Here is a 19,458-nt window from a genome sequence, read left to right as displayed (position 1 = left end):
CACAGGATTTGGGGGTAAATCTCAGGCCAAGCGAACATGCAGTTCTGCCATCAGGCTTCCCCAGTGACACAGATCACCCCACACTAAGTTAGGCAATACGGAAGAAGAGGATATATTCCTACCACCTACACTCAGTATCTGATGCTAGTGTCTAAATTAGTATCTTAAGCTCCTCTGACAGTCAGCAGAGTAAATATGCAGCTCCAGCCAGTGACGCAGAGCGCCAAAGCCAGGCAGCAGCTGGAAGCCCGAATGCTGGAAAATCTGAACCCCACCCAGAAATACCACCTTCTCCCCAGCTGCAAAAGTCTCCTCTGGGGGACTACCTACTGATACACCCAGTGAGAGAATCCATCACGGACATACAAGCAGGTTTAGTAGCTCTCTATTACAGCCACATGCATGTCAACTGCTGACAGCAAGTAAATGAACTGTTCTCCCAGGGGGGAAAAAAAAAAAAGAAATTCAACTACAGACTGCAACGGGCAATCTGAAACAAACTCTGTGGAAGCCTGCAGGGCAGCAGCACATCCTGCAACAAACGTGTTAACACAGTTCGCACCAGGAAAGACAAAGCACAAGGACTGTCACCTAAACGGTCGTCACAAAGCACTATGCACCCTCCCCAAGTACCAAATAAAATGCTGTGTAATTTGACTTTCCTCTAAATTGTTTAAAAGCAACCAAAAAAAAAGAAAGCAGGCAACAAAGGAGACGAGCAGAACTTTTTTTTGATTTTAGTAAATGAACTTCCAGTCATCACTACATCAATCATTTAATAAGATGATCAGAATGAAGCTCTAGGAGAAAAAAGGATTTGAAACATGATCAATTCAGTGAAAAATATTAACATTTGAGCAAAAAAAATATTCCGTTAAAAGCAACACTTACCATTTTTCGCTCAGAGTGACCACTGCTAATTTCAATTTGACACAGAAGCCTGATCTCAGCAAAGCTGCCATTTACAAACCAACGCAGATGGACGCTTGAGGAGCTGTTCCCAGAAACAGTTAACTTTTCTGGAGTTTTTGGATGAACTTAAAAAAATAAAGAAAAAACCCGTCACTTCTAGGAAAAAAGCTGTCAATTTTAGTTCAGAAAAATCTGATTTTAAAAGATCAAAGAGAATCAGAATGATAAATAAGTGATCCCATCTGCAGCGAGGACAGCCGGTGCCGGGAAGGCACCCACAAACAGTCTAATTCCTGACACTCTTCTCAGCTATCAAACACGGAAGCAGATTTACTTAAGACTGAGCATACTGACATGTGTGGTAACGAGTTGGAGACACAGAAAAACATTTTCCCTCCTACTCCCTACTTTATCAAAAAGCAAAACACAAGCTATTTCAGAGGACCACTGTAACAGATGAAATTCACTCAACTTTGTTCACCTTCTGGGAACTTTTTAAGTTAGAACTTAGCCTGCAGAATAGGACAGGGTAGGGTAGGACTCCTGAACGACCCCTCTCCCCCCAAAACTCCCTTCATGGAATTTTGCAATAATATTTAGTACTACTATACATAGCTATCAGAGAAAAAAAAAACCTCTACTGTTGGAATCTATCCAGTTACCCTTAAAGAAATATGTACTCTATGTTGGGAATTAAGTGGACACTGAGGGAAAGAAAGGAAAGGAAACAAATAGGAAATAGCAGTCATACTGACTGGGTGCAAAACAGCCCAGTTTATAATTAACAGAAACAAATGATGCTTTTCTAGGACCTGCCAATTTATTCTGACAGTTCTAATCTCAGGTTAGTTGAACCGGGACATGGACAAAAATCATACACCATCTTCATGTTTAAATTAAGTTTTTCAGAGAGAATGGCAGAATCCTCTAACCATTAGGAACCCCTGAATCCTCAGCTGTGGTTGTGGAGGCAGATGGAAAAGGACGGGGAAGACAGCACTAGAAAGGCAGTCATCTTCACTCTGTCCTTGTTTAAACTGAAGGTCTGATTAAGTAAGTTATTTTTTTATGGTCCAAATCCCACCGTTGTAAAACCATATCATATTTTGCCCTATAAGGCAAACCCTGAAATACAGGATCACTTACAGTTCATAAAGTTACACTTAAATTTTAATTATAGATGTCTAATATATAAGTAATACATAAACAGCAGGTGGCTAATTATTAGATCGCAAGTAGCATTTATCCACACAGCGGTGTATCTGACCTGGTAGCACTGCTGTCAAGAACTGGCATCTCCCTGTACATCAAATTGTTGCCTCAGGGCATGTCCTAAGCTATTTTCTTTTCAAGTTCAAATTATCAGACATGGCAAAACACTGGCAACAATAAAGCAAAATAATGACAAACATACCATGTCAAAGTTCTTAAAACCCAAACCAAACAAATGGTTAGCATGCAGTAGCCATATCTTTTTGCTTTTCTAATTCTTAAGTCTTACCTCTTTGAGTTAAATCAACCAAAAGCGATGACTGTGTTTGCCCGATAGGATTGGAGACACCTAATATGAAATCGTAGTTGTTTTGATCAGCCAGTACTGGAAAACCACAGACACGCTCTCTGTTCATTTCATCAACTTCGCATGAAACATTTTTACCAGATATTCTACAAAGTGAAAAACAGAGGGGGAACAACTAAATTTTTGAGTAAGATAATTTCTAGCAACAGTCAGAAGTCTAGACTGAAAACACAGCGGAGAACGATGGGTTCACTGACATGTGGCTTACAGAATGATTTGATTGCAGAGGCATATCTAACACTACCACGCAGGTTAAAGTGGCATCAGTCATGACTTGCCCTGGTCTCACGTGAAACCCTCCTCTTCCACTAGCATAACATTTCCATCCTCTCACTTCTCAAAAGCCTGGAAAACAGGTAGGTCCTGTAAAACCACCTCACAAGTCACAACTAAGATTCTGATTTAAAGTATCTTTGTTCAGATCAGCATACATTTGCATTTAAAGAATGTTCTTAATTGCTTTCTGAACTAGGGAGATGCGCACACATTAGATCAGCCCTGCCAAATCTAAAGTAAGGTTTGTCACCTCGGATACACCCACTACTCCTAACTGTTTTTAAATCAAAAGCAAGAGAGGCAGTCTGGTAACAGCCAAGACCAGGTTACATCTTGAGGGGTAAAATCTAAAGTGTGTAACTGTATGTATGTACGTATACAGAACTTGCTTTAATTACAATCTCTGTAAACCTCTCATCCATCATTAAAGCACAAGTTTAATTTCTTCCTTCAGGTATTTTTATTGTTCCAGCTGAGCTCTGAGCTCTCTCCACAGCATACTCTCCATTTGAATAGTTCAATGTGGGCCGAGAACAAGGATGAGAGTATGTACCCTGAAATGCATCACCTTAATCTCCTCACAGCTTTGGGCTCCGTGAAACAAGTCTGAACTACGTCCTTGTTTATGAGCTGCGTATGGGCAGCCAGTGACTGGAGCTCCTTTCCTCTGAATACCTGCTGTGGTTTGTCCACCTCTTCACACCCTACCCAATGACTTTCTTAGTACTAGCATCCTGGACGACATCTGTGACTGTAACTCAATCCTCATTGCCTCTGACTTGCTTCAAAGACACCATGAGACTCCATTTCCCATCAGTTTGTGTGACTCAGGCCTCTCCTGGCTCCTTTCCCTGACTGCTCCTTTGGCATTACAGGGAGCCTCCTCACCACGGGAATTTTGTTAACTCCTCACCAACTTCTAATCACAACCACCAAGGAATCCCATTTGCAAGTTCTATTCCAAAGCAACAATTCTTCACTTTTAAGGCTTTACATGGCCTATGATGTAAGACAAACTAGCAGGACACCAGTCTTCACTTTTCAGTCTTCACTCTTTACACTGTCTCCCGTAACATCCTCATAGGTATGCTTAGGAAGTGTACCCTCAGCAAGTTTGCTGATGACACAAAACCGGGAGGGGTGGCTGACACACCAGAAGGCTGTGCTGCCGTGCAGTGAGACACAGACAGGCTGGAGAGTTGAGTGGAGAAGAACCAAATGAAGTTCAACAAGGGCAAGTGTAGAGTCCTGCATCTGGGGAGGAATAACCCCATGCACCAGTACAGGTTAGGGGTTGGCCTGCTGGAGAGCAGCTCTGCAGAGAGGGACATGGGAGTCCTGGTGGACAAGTTGACCATGAGCCAGCAATGTGTCCTTGTGGACGAGGCCAATGGTATCCTGGGGTGCGTTAAAAAAGTGTGGACAGCAGGTCGAGGGAGGTCATCCTCCCCCTCTACTCTGCCCTGGTGAGGCCACATCTGGGAGTACTGTGTCCAGTTCTGGGATTCCCAGTTCAAGAAAGGCAGGGAACTACTGGAGAGACTCCAGTGGAGGGCTATGAAGATGATGAAGGGACTGGAGCACGTCTCTTATGAGGAAAGGCTGAGAGACCTGGGTTTGTTTAGCCTGGAGAAGAGAAGACTGAGAGGGGATCTCATCAATGCTTATAAATATCTAAAGGGCAGATGTCAAAAGGATGGGGCCAGACTCTTTTCAGTGGTGCCCAGCGATAGGACAAGTGGCAACAGGCACAAACTGGAACAAAGGAAATTCCATCTGAACGTGACAAAAAACTTCTTTACTTTGAGGGTGGCAGAGCACTGGAACAGGCTGCACAGAGAGGTGGTGGAGTCTCCTTCCCTGGAGATATTCAGAACCCGCCTGGTTGCGTTCCTGTCCAGCTTTTGGTTTGGCAGGGGGGTTTGACTAGATGATCTCCGAAGGTCCCTTCCAACCCCTACCATTCTGTGATTCTGTGATTCGCTTCTTTCTGTGGATTTGTTATTTGTCCTTTTCAATGCTTTCCAGGTAACATGCATTTTGCCTGTTCTACACTATCTATCTCTCAGTGCTGGGAGGAGAACCACGTACTGCTATATTCCTGAGTAGCATTTGGGTGATGCCCCGTGGCCTGCTTTACAATTGTTCCTCAGTGACTTTCTGTTATCCTGCATAGCAGAAACTCAGTAAATGTTTGATAGTTGATCTGACACAGGTTGCATTTTGCATTTAGAAAAAAATATTAAAAATTAGTGAATGATTCTCACTATCTTCCTGTATTTTCATATTAGTCTTATCTACACGTTGGCAGCAGCCTGACACACTACATGCTTTATTTTCTCATGAGTTCATAACAACACAAGTTTTTGGAAAAAGTCATCCTTAATTCCCATTGCAATTTTGCAGAGCTAGACAAGAGTTCTCCGAGTTCAGTTTAGTTTCTACTTCCACAAACTCTTGAAAAGTATTTTAGGCTCTAAACAATGGAGACTATCTCAATTAAAAAACGCATTGTGCAGTAAGTCACAGGCAGCAATGGATACATTCCACTTCTACCTTTTTAATCCTTTTAGTGCTGAATTGTTTTACCTTTCAAATAAACTGTAATTTGTTCCTCGTTTTCCATATAGTCCGCTGGGTCTGCCTGGTTTCCAGGTGCATTTTATTATCAGGAAGTTGGATGTTTCACAGCTGAGGTTTTGGGGAACATCAGGGGCATCTGTACCATGAAAGGAAACCAGAACAGTTAGCCGATGTTTTGCCATCCTAGTGTGACGGTTGGTGTGCTAGCTTCCTGAGAGCATCACCATTTGTTTTTGCTGGGTATAGATTGCGTGCCTAACAAATACACGTTAACAGTTATGCTCCAACCATATAAATAATATGCTTTAAAATATCCCAATAAAAGAGATGGATAATTATTATCGGCCCCGTCTGACTAACGCTTGACTCTAGGCTTCTAAGTGGGTGGGTAATCTGCTAAATCACATGCAAATATGTTCACAAGCTCCAGGCTCTGACCTGGAAGCACTTCACTGAAACTCTGCCAAGACTTTTCCAAAATTCTGAGCAGCAGTTTAGCCGCTGAGCAATGCAGGAATGCTGTTGGCTGTGCGTCACATTTTCTTACATGCCAGCCCCACCGCTGCTTTGAATTCTCCAAGCAAGTCATGTCAAGGAGATGTTCCCATTAGCATGAATTCCACACTGAATTTGAAATTAAAGCAAGCCCTGAATGACTTGTCCTCTTCACCGTTGCTTTAGTAGTGCCCATCTTTTTCTCTTAAACCTTGTTCTTTGCTCCCATACTAGAGCAGTGTTAAACACCTTCCTGGGGAAGACAGACAGTGCTCCCAACAGAGAGGGTAACCACGCTAATGCGAGACTATGCAGAGCGCTTATTTCAAGTCTCATACACTTTTCTCCAAAAGGCAGCACAATAATATTCACACAGCTGCCCCAGAGAATGGGCACTAACACAAGGGGCAACCACAGCAGGCTTAGTTCAGATTATGAGCAGTAGGCCAAAAGGAACACTAATTTTGCCAGGCCTAGGCTTAACCAAGGTTGGGTGCATGCACATTCACTTCCTCTACTTTTTATTCCCCAAATGTGTCTTATCAGCAAGAGCATCATGACAAGTCCTCTCCCTTCCAACTAAGCAGGTACCACAAGAAGAAACACTGGCAGGAAACAGACTTCACCACATTCCAGCTCTTCAAAAACCACTGTATGGGAAAAACTTGTGGGATTATCACAGCCTCTGTTCATGAACAACTGACTTGTTTACCTGGAAGATTCTCCTACAGAAGCAAATACTACACAAATAATAAAAAACTACATCTCACTGAGAAGTCATAAAAGGTTGGATTCTGTTTGCCATTTGCTATCACACACTTAATACACAACATTAACGACAAGAGGCACAGGCTGGAGTTGGGAACACACTTTCAAAATAAGCCCAGTCTCCCCTCTCCGCTCCCTCAACCCCAAGGACCCTAAGTTCAAAGGCAGGCATTTCTAACGGGGAACAGAATTCTAATGGGCAGCTATTGGAAGATGACAACTCTCAAAAGCCCTGTAGGGAAACACACAAAGCTCTGAAGCGACCAATTAGGGGAAAGAAGAACCAAGTACTTTCAGTAGTTTGTTTTAAGAGGTATCTGTATCTGGAAGAGACTTCTGAGGCTGGCATGGTTACACAGAGAAGCTACACAGTGATACAGTATCTTTAAAGAAAATACTAAAAGAATGTTTAGATTTTCCAGGAAAGAGGAACTGTCAGCTGGGTTCTTTTGCTGGAATTAGCTCCCAGGGAGCTACTGCCCTGGATGAGCATCTGCTGCTGTTGCAAGTCTAACTGTTTCATTGTTTTCATTTGACTGGTTGGCAAATGAATGTTTTCCCTTTCAATTCCTTCTCTTACTCTTGCCTTGTAACAGACCAAACCAGAACAGATGTAAAACTAAAGTGATAGAGACTGAGGATGTATTTACATATGGCAATAAACTACTAAGTGTTCCAGATCATGAAGAAGTGCCTTAGAAAAAGAGACCAAGGAGAGAAGCAGTGGGCCAGGTTCTAAGAGAAGAGGGCTTACATGGGTACTTCCTCATCCTCCCAGCCTTGGTGTTTTCTCCAAGGGCTGGAGTTTCCGTAATGAAATCAAACAAGCACAATCCCAGTTCATCCTCAGAAACCAAAGGCCAGTGGAAAAAATGACAGAATAGCACTTGTTTCTTAGCAGAACCCTAAGAGTCTCAAAATTATTTTGATTTTCCTAGGGTTAGTAAACATAATGATACATACATCCTACAAACAAGACAGTTCCATCTATCAAGACAGTTCCATCTATCGCTGCTTCGGACCGTGAGCACACTACATTTGTCCCACTGGTATCTGAAGCACTGGCATTTAGGACTCTGATTGCACTGCTCCGACTGCTCAGATGTATCATTGGGTATACTTGTGATCCATAAGTCATCTGTATCTGCTGTCCTTCTTCATGGACACAACAAATTGTCACATCTGAGCCTACTGCCACCACGGTGTCCTGAGGAAACACTCCGCTCCCATTGGGATCAGTATCTTTTCCTAGCAGAGAAGGAAGAATGGAAAACACAAGCAAAAAAAACTTACATGAACAGTTTGCTATAAACATGGTGCTGATCAGCTCAATCATGTCTTAGGAGCACTCCAATGCATATAAATCAATGTTTACTAGGTTTCATTAACTAATGATTGCATTATTTCTCTCATCAAAACACCCCAAAAACAGCAGCCCATCACTGCCTAATGCTTTTCCTCTGATTTTGGCTTATTTTTCACAAAGCAATCAAAATCCACATGGTGGCAAGAGAACAAACATACCAGGGACCTCTTTTACTGGGCTCCAGTCGCTCCAATCCTTGGGGCCAACAAACTGTGTTACATTAATGTAACAGCGAATCTTCACATAATGCGATGTACACTCCAAAGGCATATCTGATGTCCAGTTCCAAGAAAGAATGATGTCTTCATGAGTCAGTTTTGAATAGTAAGTTATCTACAATTCCCCCAAAAAAACAACCAAGAGAGAGTTTATGAACACCTGTTAGCAATGACCCATAATCTCCCAGGCACCAACATAATGGCAAATTAAGTGAAGTAAAACACAAAGTCCTGATAGATGGTTGGAGTATCCCACCTAATTTTCAGTTCAGTTGTGAATTTACTTGGACAAAAGCCTAAGATGCTAAACAGCCCACCAGACAGGTAGATTGCCAGCCAGAAATACCAGAGGGTAGACATCTGAGGGAGAGCAGACGCTCACCAAGCATTTCTAGGGGTATCTATTGCATCCCAGTATCCTGGGCCTCTCCGAGGCAGGGAAATGTTCCAACTTTTCCAAATGAAACTCTTCTAATATTAGTCCCAGGCTGCACATTTTATCTTTTCTCCATTCCTAAATATTATAGAACCGAGCTATAAATTGGCCTGGAATAACTGTGGGTGCAAAAAGAAAAAAGCAAACTGAACATTCAAAGACCACCAAGACCTGAGACACTGCTGGAGAAATAAAACAGAGAATGGTGTAAAATATCTGCCAAACTCATAAGCAAGTTCTAATAAAAAAAACCCTGCATTAGATTTAAAAAGAAAAGAAAAAAGCTGTGACTGTGAATAAGTACTGACAGTATAGAGTCCAGTGTCCTCATAACTTTGAAACTTAACAAGAAGTTACCTACCAGAAGCATGACTACACTTAGGTTCTGCAAAGATCTACAACCTTCATTATTGTTAGCTTTCTTCAAATGACCTCCCAGAATATTACCAAAGTCAAAATTTGTATATTTTTTATAAATATATGTGTGTATATATATATAAAATTGTATATATTTTTATATATATGGATATATAAAAATTGTATATATATTTTTTTATATATATGTTGGGTTTTTTTCATAAACAAAGTGAAGCACTTACTTGTGTGACTTTTTCCGCTGCTTCTTTACGAAGTACCTGAATCTGCCAAAAGGCATCCAGTCCATATGGGAAGACTGATCCATTATCACTCCACTTCAGATTTAATATGGAAGTTGAAAAGTCAGGTGTTAAACTAAGAATGTGTGGAGCGAGAGGAACAAATGCTTGAAAAAGAGAGAGGGGGAAAAAAAGCCGTATTAAAGTCATCAGTCAGCAATACCAGCCCTACAGGTGTTTTAACAGCCACATCTCTGCTCTCAACTGGCTAGTTGCCATACAAACATGTAACTACCTCTGTAATTAGAAGAAGATGGGCTCTGTCATTACTTGAGCATGAAAGTTCCCAGGAAAGCACAGGTGCTGGTGAATCACCAGGTAGCATTTTCTTCTAACATATCAACATGCAGATGTGTGAGTAACTGTTCATGAATATGACTCTTCATAATGCATAGTAAGGAAGACATCTAGGGAGGACGATGGAAAATCTCCCAAAGGAAGAAGTGGGTTTTAGAGACCAGCAGGGAAGAGGGGACTTGCAACAAAAGCTAGGGTAGGGAGAAACTAAAGCATAAGCACAAGGTGGAAGAAGCTCACATGAGGTTCTGAAGAGGATCATGGAAGCTACAAGAAATATTACAGGCATGACATGGTGATGGGGACAGGACAGGGAGATTAAGCAGAAGCATCTCTTCTATGAATGGCTGATGGTGAAGCAAGAGGCTGAGAAGCAGGCATGGGTTATGGCAGTTCAAGCGTTATGGCAGTTCACTGGGCCTGGTGCAGGATGAATCATGTTTTTAAAACGTGTGATTTATCCAACTTCAGTCTTGGCCAAGGTTCTGAGAGTCTCCAAAGTGTTCATCACAGTCAGTGCGCTACCCGGGATAACGTGTGACAAGCCTGAGGGACCTGCCAGTGGTCAGCAAGATGCTGACCCAGTGGGAGATGGGAGATGGGAGAACCCAGTGTGTTGCCCGCATATTTTTGAGTTGTGTTTGTTAAAGTTCTTGAGCTGCTCTTAGCTGAAAACTGAGCCATGGATAAGAAGTGCTACTGACTTTAGATTTTGACTGCACTAAAGGAATAAGCAGGCAAACCAAAATCAAAGACTAAATTATAAGCAAGTGTAGCAGATGGTGTCAATGCTATCTTCAGCTTACAACTTCCTCCTAATTTATCTATGACTCCCATATGATGCAGCCTACCTCCTGAGCATAAAGGTATTTACTCAGTTTCATATATATTTAAACAGATTGGGTAAATATGATCTTGGCACTTTATGCCCCATGCAGGTACTTCAGTATGTAGATTAGAAACTTGTTTACAGCTCCTTCCTAATTTGCAATTACAGGAAAAAAAAGGGCAAAGTATGATTAGGGGGATATAACAGTGTTGTACTTCATTCTCCTCCTCACATTCTGCCCTTGATTTCTCTGCTATGATCTATTGATAAGAGGGGTCTTCTTTCCCCTGAAGGGGGAGAGAAAGCAACCTATTACGTATGGTAGATTCATATGGACTCAGCACGTCAACGTTTTACATACAGAAACACTGCCAAAGAAAACTGCAAGCATATACACTTATGGGGCATTGTTAATCATAGTATAAAGGCCTTATGTACACACATAAAACCTGATACTTACAGATGTCTGTCTTGTGAATTTCAAACTGTTTGGTAGTAAAAGCAGTTCCAGAAATGCTGTTTGTGGTTATTGTCACGGTGGTGGAGCTCTCTGGGACTGGAATCTCGACCCTTTTCTCCTTAGTTTTAAAACACACTGGAGGGGGGAGGTCACTGAAAAGACAGAGAGGATTAAGCAGGTATTTCAGCTGATAGGAAGCTAAGGCACATTAAGTCCTATTCCTAGGACACTAATAAAACAAAAATTCCCTGTAATATAACAGAGAATTCCATATCAAGCCTGCGAAGGAGTAAGACTTGCATGGGCTTTGGTTAGTATCAGATTTAACAGGCATTCCCTGTGCACTAGTTGTATAATGCAGCTACCTAGTCGTTAAGAGAACGCCTCAAAGTGAAAACCTGACTTTTTAACCAAAAGGCACATTTCTGAAACCTGCAGTCACCTGTATTAGCAAATTAGTACTTCAAAATAAGCAAAATAAAATCCCCCCAAACCCAACAGTACCACCCCCTCCCTTTAGGTTTCCTGACTCCCTCTCCCATTTCTTCTCAAATTGATGGTATATGGGTGCAAAAAGCAGTTTTACCCATCCGTGTCCCCATCTCAGAACAAGTATTTTAGCTGCCTTCTGCTGCTCAGCTTGTAATGAAAGAGCAGAGGGCAGGGGAGAGGACAGCTAGGATGCCAGATGGAAATACAGTCTGTGCGTAATATTTGTGCAGTGCTCAGCACAATGTGATCTGGCCTTTGCCTGGAGGTCATAGATACATACAGGAAACAATAATGGATGGGTCAAGTCCCTCTGCTCATTATCATGGATATGCAACTAGAGAGGCAAAAAGTTTGGAAAAATCCAGACCTTCCTCTTGGGGGAATGATGGGAGGAAGGAAAGCAAAGAGAACAATGCCAGGCTTCCTGCTGAGGGACTGTTACTCACTCATCAACTGGAACAAGACCCTGGAGCTCCCATTGGCTGGAGTCAAGAGCTTGGGTTGAACTTTTAAGATTCATGCTAGACCCTGGGCTAGTGAAGGCCAGCTGAGACTTGAGTGCTCCGAAAGGATATTCCTCTTCTGTACTGAGATATTATTAGAGGATGTTTGGGCAACTGAAAAACAGAATCTCTTTCCCTCAGGGAGGTCTATACTAAATCAGCCCTCAGCCTCTCTGCTTCAGGGACCCAAGCCTGTTCTGCTTTGCTAAGGAGAAACAGCAGCAGCTACATGACTGTTCTTGTTTAGAGGGCCGTACCTCATGAACTTTACACTCCTGAACTCTGGCCGCAATGTCAGATATATGGGGGGTTTTTTTTGTATAGAAATGATAGCTGGCAACGCAGGAGGAATAACTAGACACAGAAAATCAAACATGTAGGTGGAAGAAGTGCAGCCAAGCCCTGGGACCCCAAGGACAAGTCTGGGCTGCCTGCAGAATTTACAGGAAAAAAGACAGTACAAATATCTGGATTGGGGGCAGGATCAAGATGCAAAAAGGATTTGAACTCATCCCTAGCACATGATAAGTATTTGGCAGACCCACAGCATGGGGAATTGCACATGTAGTTCTCATTAGTGAAAAACACACTGAAGATATAAGTTTTTTTAACGTTTCTCAAAAATTTCAACTCAGATTCACTTAGGAAAAGCTATTGTAATTGTGGAATAATTTTTACATTTCCTCTAATACAATGCTCTCCAGAGAGCTTAAAATTTATAAAAGTTATAAGACAGGCACCAAGAGATTTTTCATGTTTTTCCACACGTGAATCTCAACACTTATGTCATATATTCTACCGCTTTGGCCCATAACATCAGGATTTGCTTCTTCCAACTATCATTTCCTTTTGGATTGAACCTGGTATGAAGATGTCCCTCATGAAAACTCTGAGCAAGGGCTAGGCAGACACACAGAGAAGTCTGAGTAAACGAGAGCATCTTCCAGTGCTTTGAAGAGAGTAAGCAGGAGATTTTGGCAGGAGAATTGTTAGCATGAAACATGACATTGCCAGAAACCCGGCCATTGCCTGAGTTAACAGCGCTTGGACGGAGCACCACCCAAGGAAAACTGATGGGGAGACGCTGGGAAACAACCGCATCACAAATTCCACAGGCAGTGACTGAGGAATAACTATACTTTCATCACAGTTTGGTATTTTTCAACCAGGTATACAGGGGACTTACTTGGTAGTGTAGCAAAAGTCAGTTTGTCCATGTCTTCTTTTAGAAGAGACATCCCAAGTACAGGCCATTTGACGTAAATTGTGCGTTACACATTTCAAGTTCTGAGGGTGCCCCAGAGAACCTGAAATCATATAAGAAGTACAGTCACAAGCTGCAGGTCAAAAATGACCAACGGTAAGAAGACTGCTATTCTTTACGCCATTCTTTTTAAATTTTTATCGCATGCATGTCTGGCCAGTATTTTAAAACTGTTGAATGATTTGTGTGCCTGATTACAGACAGCCACAGACTGCCAGATTTCTAAAAGTACCTAAAATCTGGGTATATACTCGTGTGCAATGACACAGGCAGCTGTTTCTTTCTACAATAACTGTTGCCAGCCTAGCCTAATAAGCAGGCTTTGGGCCAATGGCAAAACCGCAAGCTTTGATGATAAACTTAATGAGTTTTTTGCTCTCCTCCATCGTCCCACATGGAGGGCAATTAATGACAGAAGGGCAATTAATGATAATGTGTGAAATTGTCGCAGACAGCCAACATATACAGAAAGAGGGTCTCAATGTGGACATTTACACCAATTGCATATGTAGACTATAACAGTTGGATTACGGAGAATTTAACCCCCAATTTTACACTGGTTTACAAGATGCCACTGGTTGCTAGAAAGCAGAGACCAGGTCTGGTGGTACCTCCATCCCTAGCATAGTGTGGGAACACAGAGGTGATGCCTTTTGAATATACATATAGTAGGAAAGCAATGTAATTAAATGGTGTCAGCATAGAAATTACAAAAAAAAAGTAAGTAAGTAGTGAATGACATTGCAATAAACTCACCTATCTCTTGGCTATATATTAAGCTTCTTAAACATAAAATAGCTAGGGCTAAAAGGCAGCGGAGGCTTGAATTCTTCCACATTCTTCTACTGTGTGTTTTCAGAACAGCAGCTTCAAGCAGAACATCATCCTCCAACAACCTGGTCAGTTCTAAAATTAAAAAAAAAAACCAATCAAAAGAAACCAAAAAAACCTTTTAAATTCCAGAGCAGGTACTCCAGAAATGCCACTTTTTGTTCCATCTATTTTTCTTCTTCAGTGCTGCTCCAAGGCATAGCAACTCCATACTCTTTGTTGTCTGGCAAGCAAACCTTTTTACTGCCCCAGTCTCTCCTTCCTGCGTATGTTTTCAGCAAGGCATTTCAAACGCAGCCTCAAGAATCACAGACATGTAAAACCCAACTGTCCACAGGCCCCTTTCAGTACTATCAGAAGTCAGAACAGAATAGACATGCAAGGGTATTCCTCTAGATTCAACTTAGATGAAATGTCACATTCACAAAGGGTCTTCTATACCATGAATGTAAATGTCCTCTGCTTTGGATATGGGTTTATGGGACAGGAAAACCCATCTGTTTTCCTCTCCCCTCTGCTCACTTTTCATGTTGCTGCTATTCAAAGTTAAGGGATGCCCAAGACACTGCAGAACCAGATCTGATCACCCAGGATCACTGGTCCAATCCAGTGCTAATAATGTCTGGAAGAAAAAAAGGGAAAAAAAATGAGAGCTATTTCTCTACCAAAAGATACTTGTTGCTGTAAATGCTGCCCTTAAGGTAAAAATTATCTAGAATATTATGTTTAATGCGCTCTTTGAAGATTAATGGGCTGCATGTTTTCCAAAGAGAAGTTCAACTGTTCAGCAGGATCTGGGGAACACATTCAGTTCCACCCACACATCAGTCACCATCAGTTTTTGTTCTCAAAAAGAAAACCGCAGGAAAGCTTACCCTAAACCCCACCCAGTCCCTGGTGCATTGTTTCCCTGCCACCTGAAAGATGTGAAGACCTGAGCACCCTCCCAGAGACCATAACTCCCAGGCAGCAAGGGGCCTTCTCTCAGTGACCAACAGCAGGAGCTGGGACAGTTTCACAAAAGAACATAGCTCAGACAGACTCTCCTACAGAGCAGTTTTCTAAAACTCACATTTTGTCCAGGATACCTCTTTTACAAGTCCCCAGCGGAAAGGCTCCTGACTTTGCCTTGAAGTCTCTTCCAAATCTAGAGGTACAGAATATCAGGCTTTGCCTGAAAGCTTCTGTAATTTTCAAATAAACCTCTCTGCGCCACTAGGACTATGCTCCTTTGTCTCTGCAATACCACTGTATATTTTTTATTACCTCTTTTTTAAAGGAATTCTTTGAAAAGAATTTGAAAAGACAGCTGTGGATGCCCGAAATGCTCTTCTGTCTCTCACCAATCTGCACTGTGTGAGAAGAAACATGTCAGCACTATGTCAAACAGTGCTGCTCACAAGAGGCCGCTTCTCTTCTTTCTCTTGGTCCGCAACACCCAGACTGAGGAAAAGGCCCAGGCACCACAGAAGCTGAGAGGGATGCTACAGTAAAGGCCAGTGTTACATCTGTAGGGAAGAAGCATCCTTAAAACTTCACGAATAATTTATTTTCACCATGTTCTCAAGCAACATGAAGACCTTGCTAAAACCATACTTATTTAAGCTATACTACCCCCAGACACATTCAATTCTTCTTTTTACATAATCCTAAACTGTAACATCCATACCATGAAACTTGTTAAAGGCCAAATTAAGAATGAAGTTTGACAAATCCATGTTCAGGTAAAGAATCAAGAACCCACCAGCACAGAAAAGGTAATAATCTCTGTGCCAGACGTCCCCCACTGCATTTTGGTGTCTATCAGGGTCTTCATATCGTAGTTGTCCATGTTACTAATGAAAATACGGGATGTTACCTCCCAGTTTAAACTTTGCTCACAAACCTCTCATTTCATCAAAGATGTGAAGACTACTGAGACAGACCTGGGGGTTACATGAATAAAATGCCTGATTTCTATTTGCGATGTACTTGTAAATTATATCTGTTTGTTTGTAAGTACTTCTTCAAAGGCCATTTCTGGTTTGCAGAAAAGCCCAACATCAAAAATTCAAGTTTTACATCAAAATGAGTTGACAGTCCCCTATCAGCTAGCCGCAGCCAAGGAAAGAATTAAAAAAAGGGAAAGCGCTGATGCAGCTTGAAGGAGAGTGTCCTGGTTTCAGCTGGAATAGAATTAAGTTTCTTCCTTGTGGCTGGTATAGTGCTGCGTTTTGGACTTAGGATGTTGTTGATGTTTTAGTTGTGCTGAGCAGCGCTCACATTACATCAAGGACTCTTCAGCTCCTCACACTGCCCTGCCTGCGAGCAGGCTGGGGTGCGCAAGAATCTGGGAGGGGAGGCAGCCTCGACAGCTGACCCCGACTGGCCAAAAGGATATTGCATACCATATGGCATCATGCTGAACGATAAAACTGGGGGCAGTTGGCTGGGGGTGGCAGCCGCTGCTTGGGCACTGGCTGGGCATCGGTCAGCAGGTAGTGAGCAATTGCACTGTACATCACTTGTTTTCTATATTCTTTTATTGTTATTATTATTTTCCGTTCCTTTTCTGTCCTATTAAATTGTCTTTATCTCAACCCATGAGTTTTACCTTTTTTCCAGTTCTCTCCCCCATCCCACTGAGGGAGGATGAGCGAATGGCTATGTGCTGTTTAGCTGCCTGCCGGCTTAAACCGCAACAGAGAGAAAACAGCATTGTGAAGTTAATTAAATCCCAAGCCTCTCACTTTCTAAACACGTTATCTGTACAGGATTGTGCAAAACCTGTTTGGTCATGCCAGGTTTACGAAGCAGATTCAGCAACTAAACGTGTGTGTGTGTGATTCAAGAAAATCTTGATTTTCTGCACACTCTTTCAATCTATAGCTTACTGAGTAGTCCTTCTACTGCAGAAGTTTTAAGAGTAACGTCACAGCAGCGAATTACAAGAAATTTGAGTCATATCAAATTCTCCTAACTCAACCACAGTTTTAATTTCTGTTTCAGAGTCAGGCACTGAGGGGAACCTATGTACTTTCATGCAGAGCATGATGAGTGTCTTGTAAACCACAGTCTTTCGTAAGAAGCATAGAATCCCTGGCTCTTGTCTTCTCATACACATTTTGTAGCTTGCTGAAAAGTTGGCAATTCAAAGCCTCATGTCGCATAATTAAATGCCATTAGTCAGGAGAAAAGATCCCGGCTTATAGGCCTGTTTTAATTATAAAGTTACAAAATAATTGAAGTGATTTAAAAATAGGAATTCACTTTCTTTGGATAAAAGCTGCCTTCCATCAGTTCAAGACTAATTCAAAAAAGGCATGGAAGTTTTCCCTTACCCTGGAGAGATATGAAAAGCATGTTATCCTCTAGGCAGATGTACTCTGAAGATGGACAGGACAATGTAAGAGTCAGAGACATTTATTCAGGACAAGAGAGCTCAATGTTGTTAAAGGAAGGCAAAACCTTGACCAGGGCTGGCTGGAGTGCAACAGGAGCAGTTGCTACTAAGTGTAAATGTCTTTACATTATAAATCTTTATTTTTAAAAAATGAGATGAAGGCGGTCAGCCCATTCACTACACCAGAAAAGGCATCTGCAACTAAACCATTTTTAACAGACATCCATCTTAAAAAACCATCAGCAACAGCACATCCCATAACAATCTCATTTCCTTGGGCGATCTATTCGTGTCACTTCACTGGCGCTATCGTTAGCGCTCCCAATGTGCTACACAACGATCTCTTGCTCCATTTTAAGCACATTACTTTGTCCTATCTCCAGCAGACAAAGAACAGTTTATCCTCTGCCTTCCAGCAACCTCTTACATAGAAGATGACTGATACCAGGTCCCTACTAGCTCTTCCCTTAAAAACTCCATTTTTTTTCACCATTTTTCAGTCTCAATTTCTAGATTTTTGATCATTCCTGGAACAAATATTTCTCTGTGGAGCAAGTCTGCTTTGAAATATTTCTGACCCCTGAGGCCTGAGCACTATCAAACGCAATGAAGGAACTTTTCTAAGGCAAACCAATGCATAGCATGTGTTTACACAGCCCATGCCATATTTGCTTTCCTCTCAACATTCAGATCTTGTTGACTCAATTTCAGCGTGTGATCCAGCCCCAGATACTACTGTATAAAGCTGCCACATAGCTGTTTATCTAGTACTTCAGACTCCAATCTCATCCTCAAATGGACTGGAAACCTCCTGACTTAGCGTGAGTATATTTGCACAGCAAATTCATCTTAAAGGCCTTGCCTGGAAAGGTCTTTCACTTTTGAAATTTTAAAATAAAGAAAAAGCCTCCCATAAATCTATGCTAAGGAACAACATTGTGTGTGTATCCAAAAAGTATTCACATGGAAATTCATGCCATACAAACAGCAGAGGCATGGCAGGCTTCAGTATATAATTGCCCATATTTAAGAGCAGCTTCTATAACCAGGATCCCACAACAGATGTTGGAAGCTACAGTACGTGGAGATGTTCTAACTTCTGGTCAGGGCTTTATGGTGTGCAGAGGAACTGCCCCTTGTGCCTGTGGTCAGAAAGAAGTAATTTGAGATTGCTTTTTATGCAGATAATCTAAGAAAGGAACAATTAGACTCAGATTCTCAATCACTGAAGGCAACAGATGGTGGCCCTTATTTAAAACAGCTCAATATGAACTGTGGACTTTTAGATGACTTTTAAAGATGTTTTGATGCATACAGTGCACCTACTGGTGATCAGGTAGATAAGAGAGGAAAAGTACTCCAAGTCAACAATGTACACCTGGGAAAACATCTATGGACAGCTTTCCTTCAAAAGGTGGTCAGCTGTAAAGAAGGTATGACGTGCTAAGACATTACCAGCCTCTTTAGACCTAACCTCTTAAAGGGAAAAACAGAAGAGAATTGGTATCTCTCCTACTGCCTACGTTTCATATTACATATTTCTTGGCTTAACTAGTTCCGCGTATCTTTTTTAAGGCATATCTGACCAAATGCTCGATCTCTTTAAAGGAAAAAAAAAAGTATTTTCTGAGTCAGTTGTAACAGCTCACTTCTCTAAGCATGTAAGTTCTTCAAAGCTGTGTCCTGCTTTTGAGTTTTCTCAAATGTATTTCATTGTCAAGTGCCTGGAAACCACTTCAAAAACAAACAAACAAAACAGATAAAAAAATAAAAAAATCTTTCTGGCCTGCTTTCTGCCTGCAGTCTGATCTGCCAGTCACAACCCTCCAGATTTGTTTTTTTAAAAAATAATCTATGAATTGAAGATCAGTGGTCACACTTTTTATGGCTATTTTTGTGCTCCACGACCAGATACCTAAAAAGAAATAGTTAAAAAGTCAGCTTATACAAAAGGTTTAGATAAATGGAGAATACTGGATGAAACCAGTAAAAAGATTATATTTCACAGATTTAAAAACAATAGAAGAAATCTGTTTGTCAGTGAATTTTCTCAGGTTACAATTTATTTGTTTTTTCTTCACAGTTAAAGGTATCATCATAGTAATTTACCA

At 41.6% G+C, this 19,458-nt stretch overlaps 1 protein-coding gene across 9 annotated transcripts in view; it reads right to left on the bottom strand.

The window, feature by feature from the left end:
- The window catches only part of LIFR (LIF receptor subunit alpha), a 90,048-nt gene that overhangs the window by 20,015 nt on the left and 50,575 nt on the right, over window positions 1-19,458 (bottom strand). For all 9 annotated transcript variants that reach the window (XM_054185323.1, XM_054185326.1, XM_054185324.1 and 6 more), the window contains 9 exons: window positions 13,891-14,040; window positions 13,057-13,177; window positions 10,876-11,027; window positions 9,233-9,396; window positions 8,138-8,312; window positions 7,577-7,861; window positions 5,357-5,486; window positions 2,414-2,577; window positions 892-1,037 (listed from right to left, as the gene is read on the bottom strand). In XM_054185323.1, the coding sequence (XP_054041298.1) occupies window positions 892-1,037; window positions 2,414-2,577; window positions 5,357-5,486; window positions 7,577-7,861; window positions 8,138-8,312; window positions 9,233-9,396; window positions 10,876-11,027; window positions 13,057-13,177; window positions 13,891-13,972 (1,419 nt within the window). In that variant the 5' untranslated portion in view covers window positions 13,973-14,040. The remainder of the gene's footprint in view (window positions 1-891; window positions 1,038-2,413; window positions 2,578-5,356; window positions 5,487-7,576; window positions 7,862-8,137; window positions 8,313-9,232; window positions 9,397-10,875; window positions 11,028-13,056; window positions 13,178-13,890; window positions 14,041-19,458) is intronic.

Source organism: Rissa tridactyla, chromosome Z, assembly GCF_028500815.1.
Source record: "Rissa tridactyla isolate bRisTri1 chromosome Z, bRisTri1.patW.cur.20221130, whole genome shotgun sequence".
NCBI lineage: Eukaryota > Metazoa > Chordata > Aves > Charadriiformes > Laridae > Rissa > Rissa tridactyla.
Note: the sequence above shows the minus strand (reverse complement) of the source record. Positions and strands in the feature narration are given on the sequence as shown.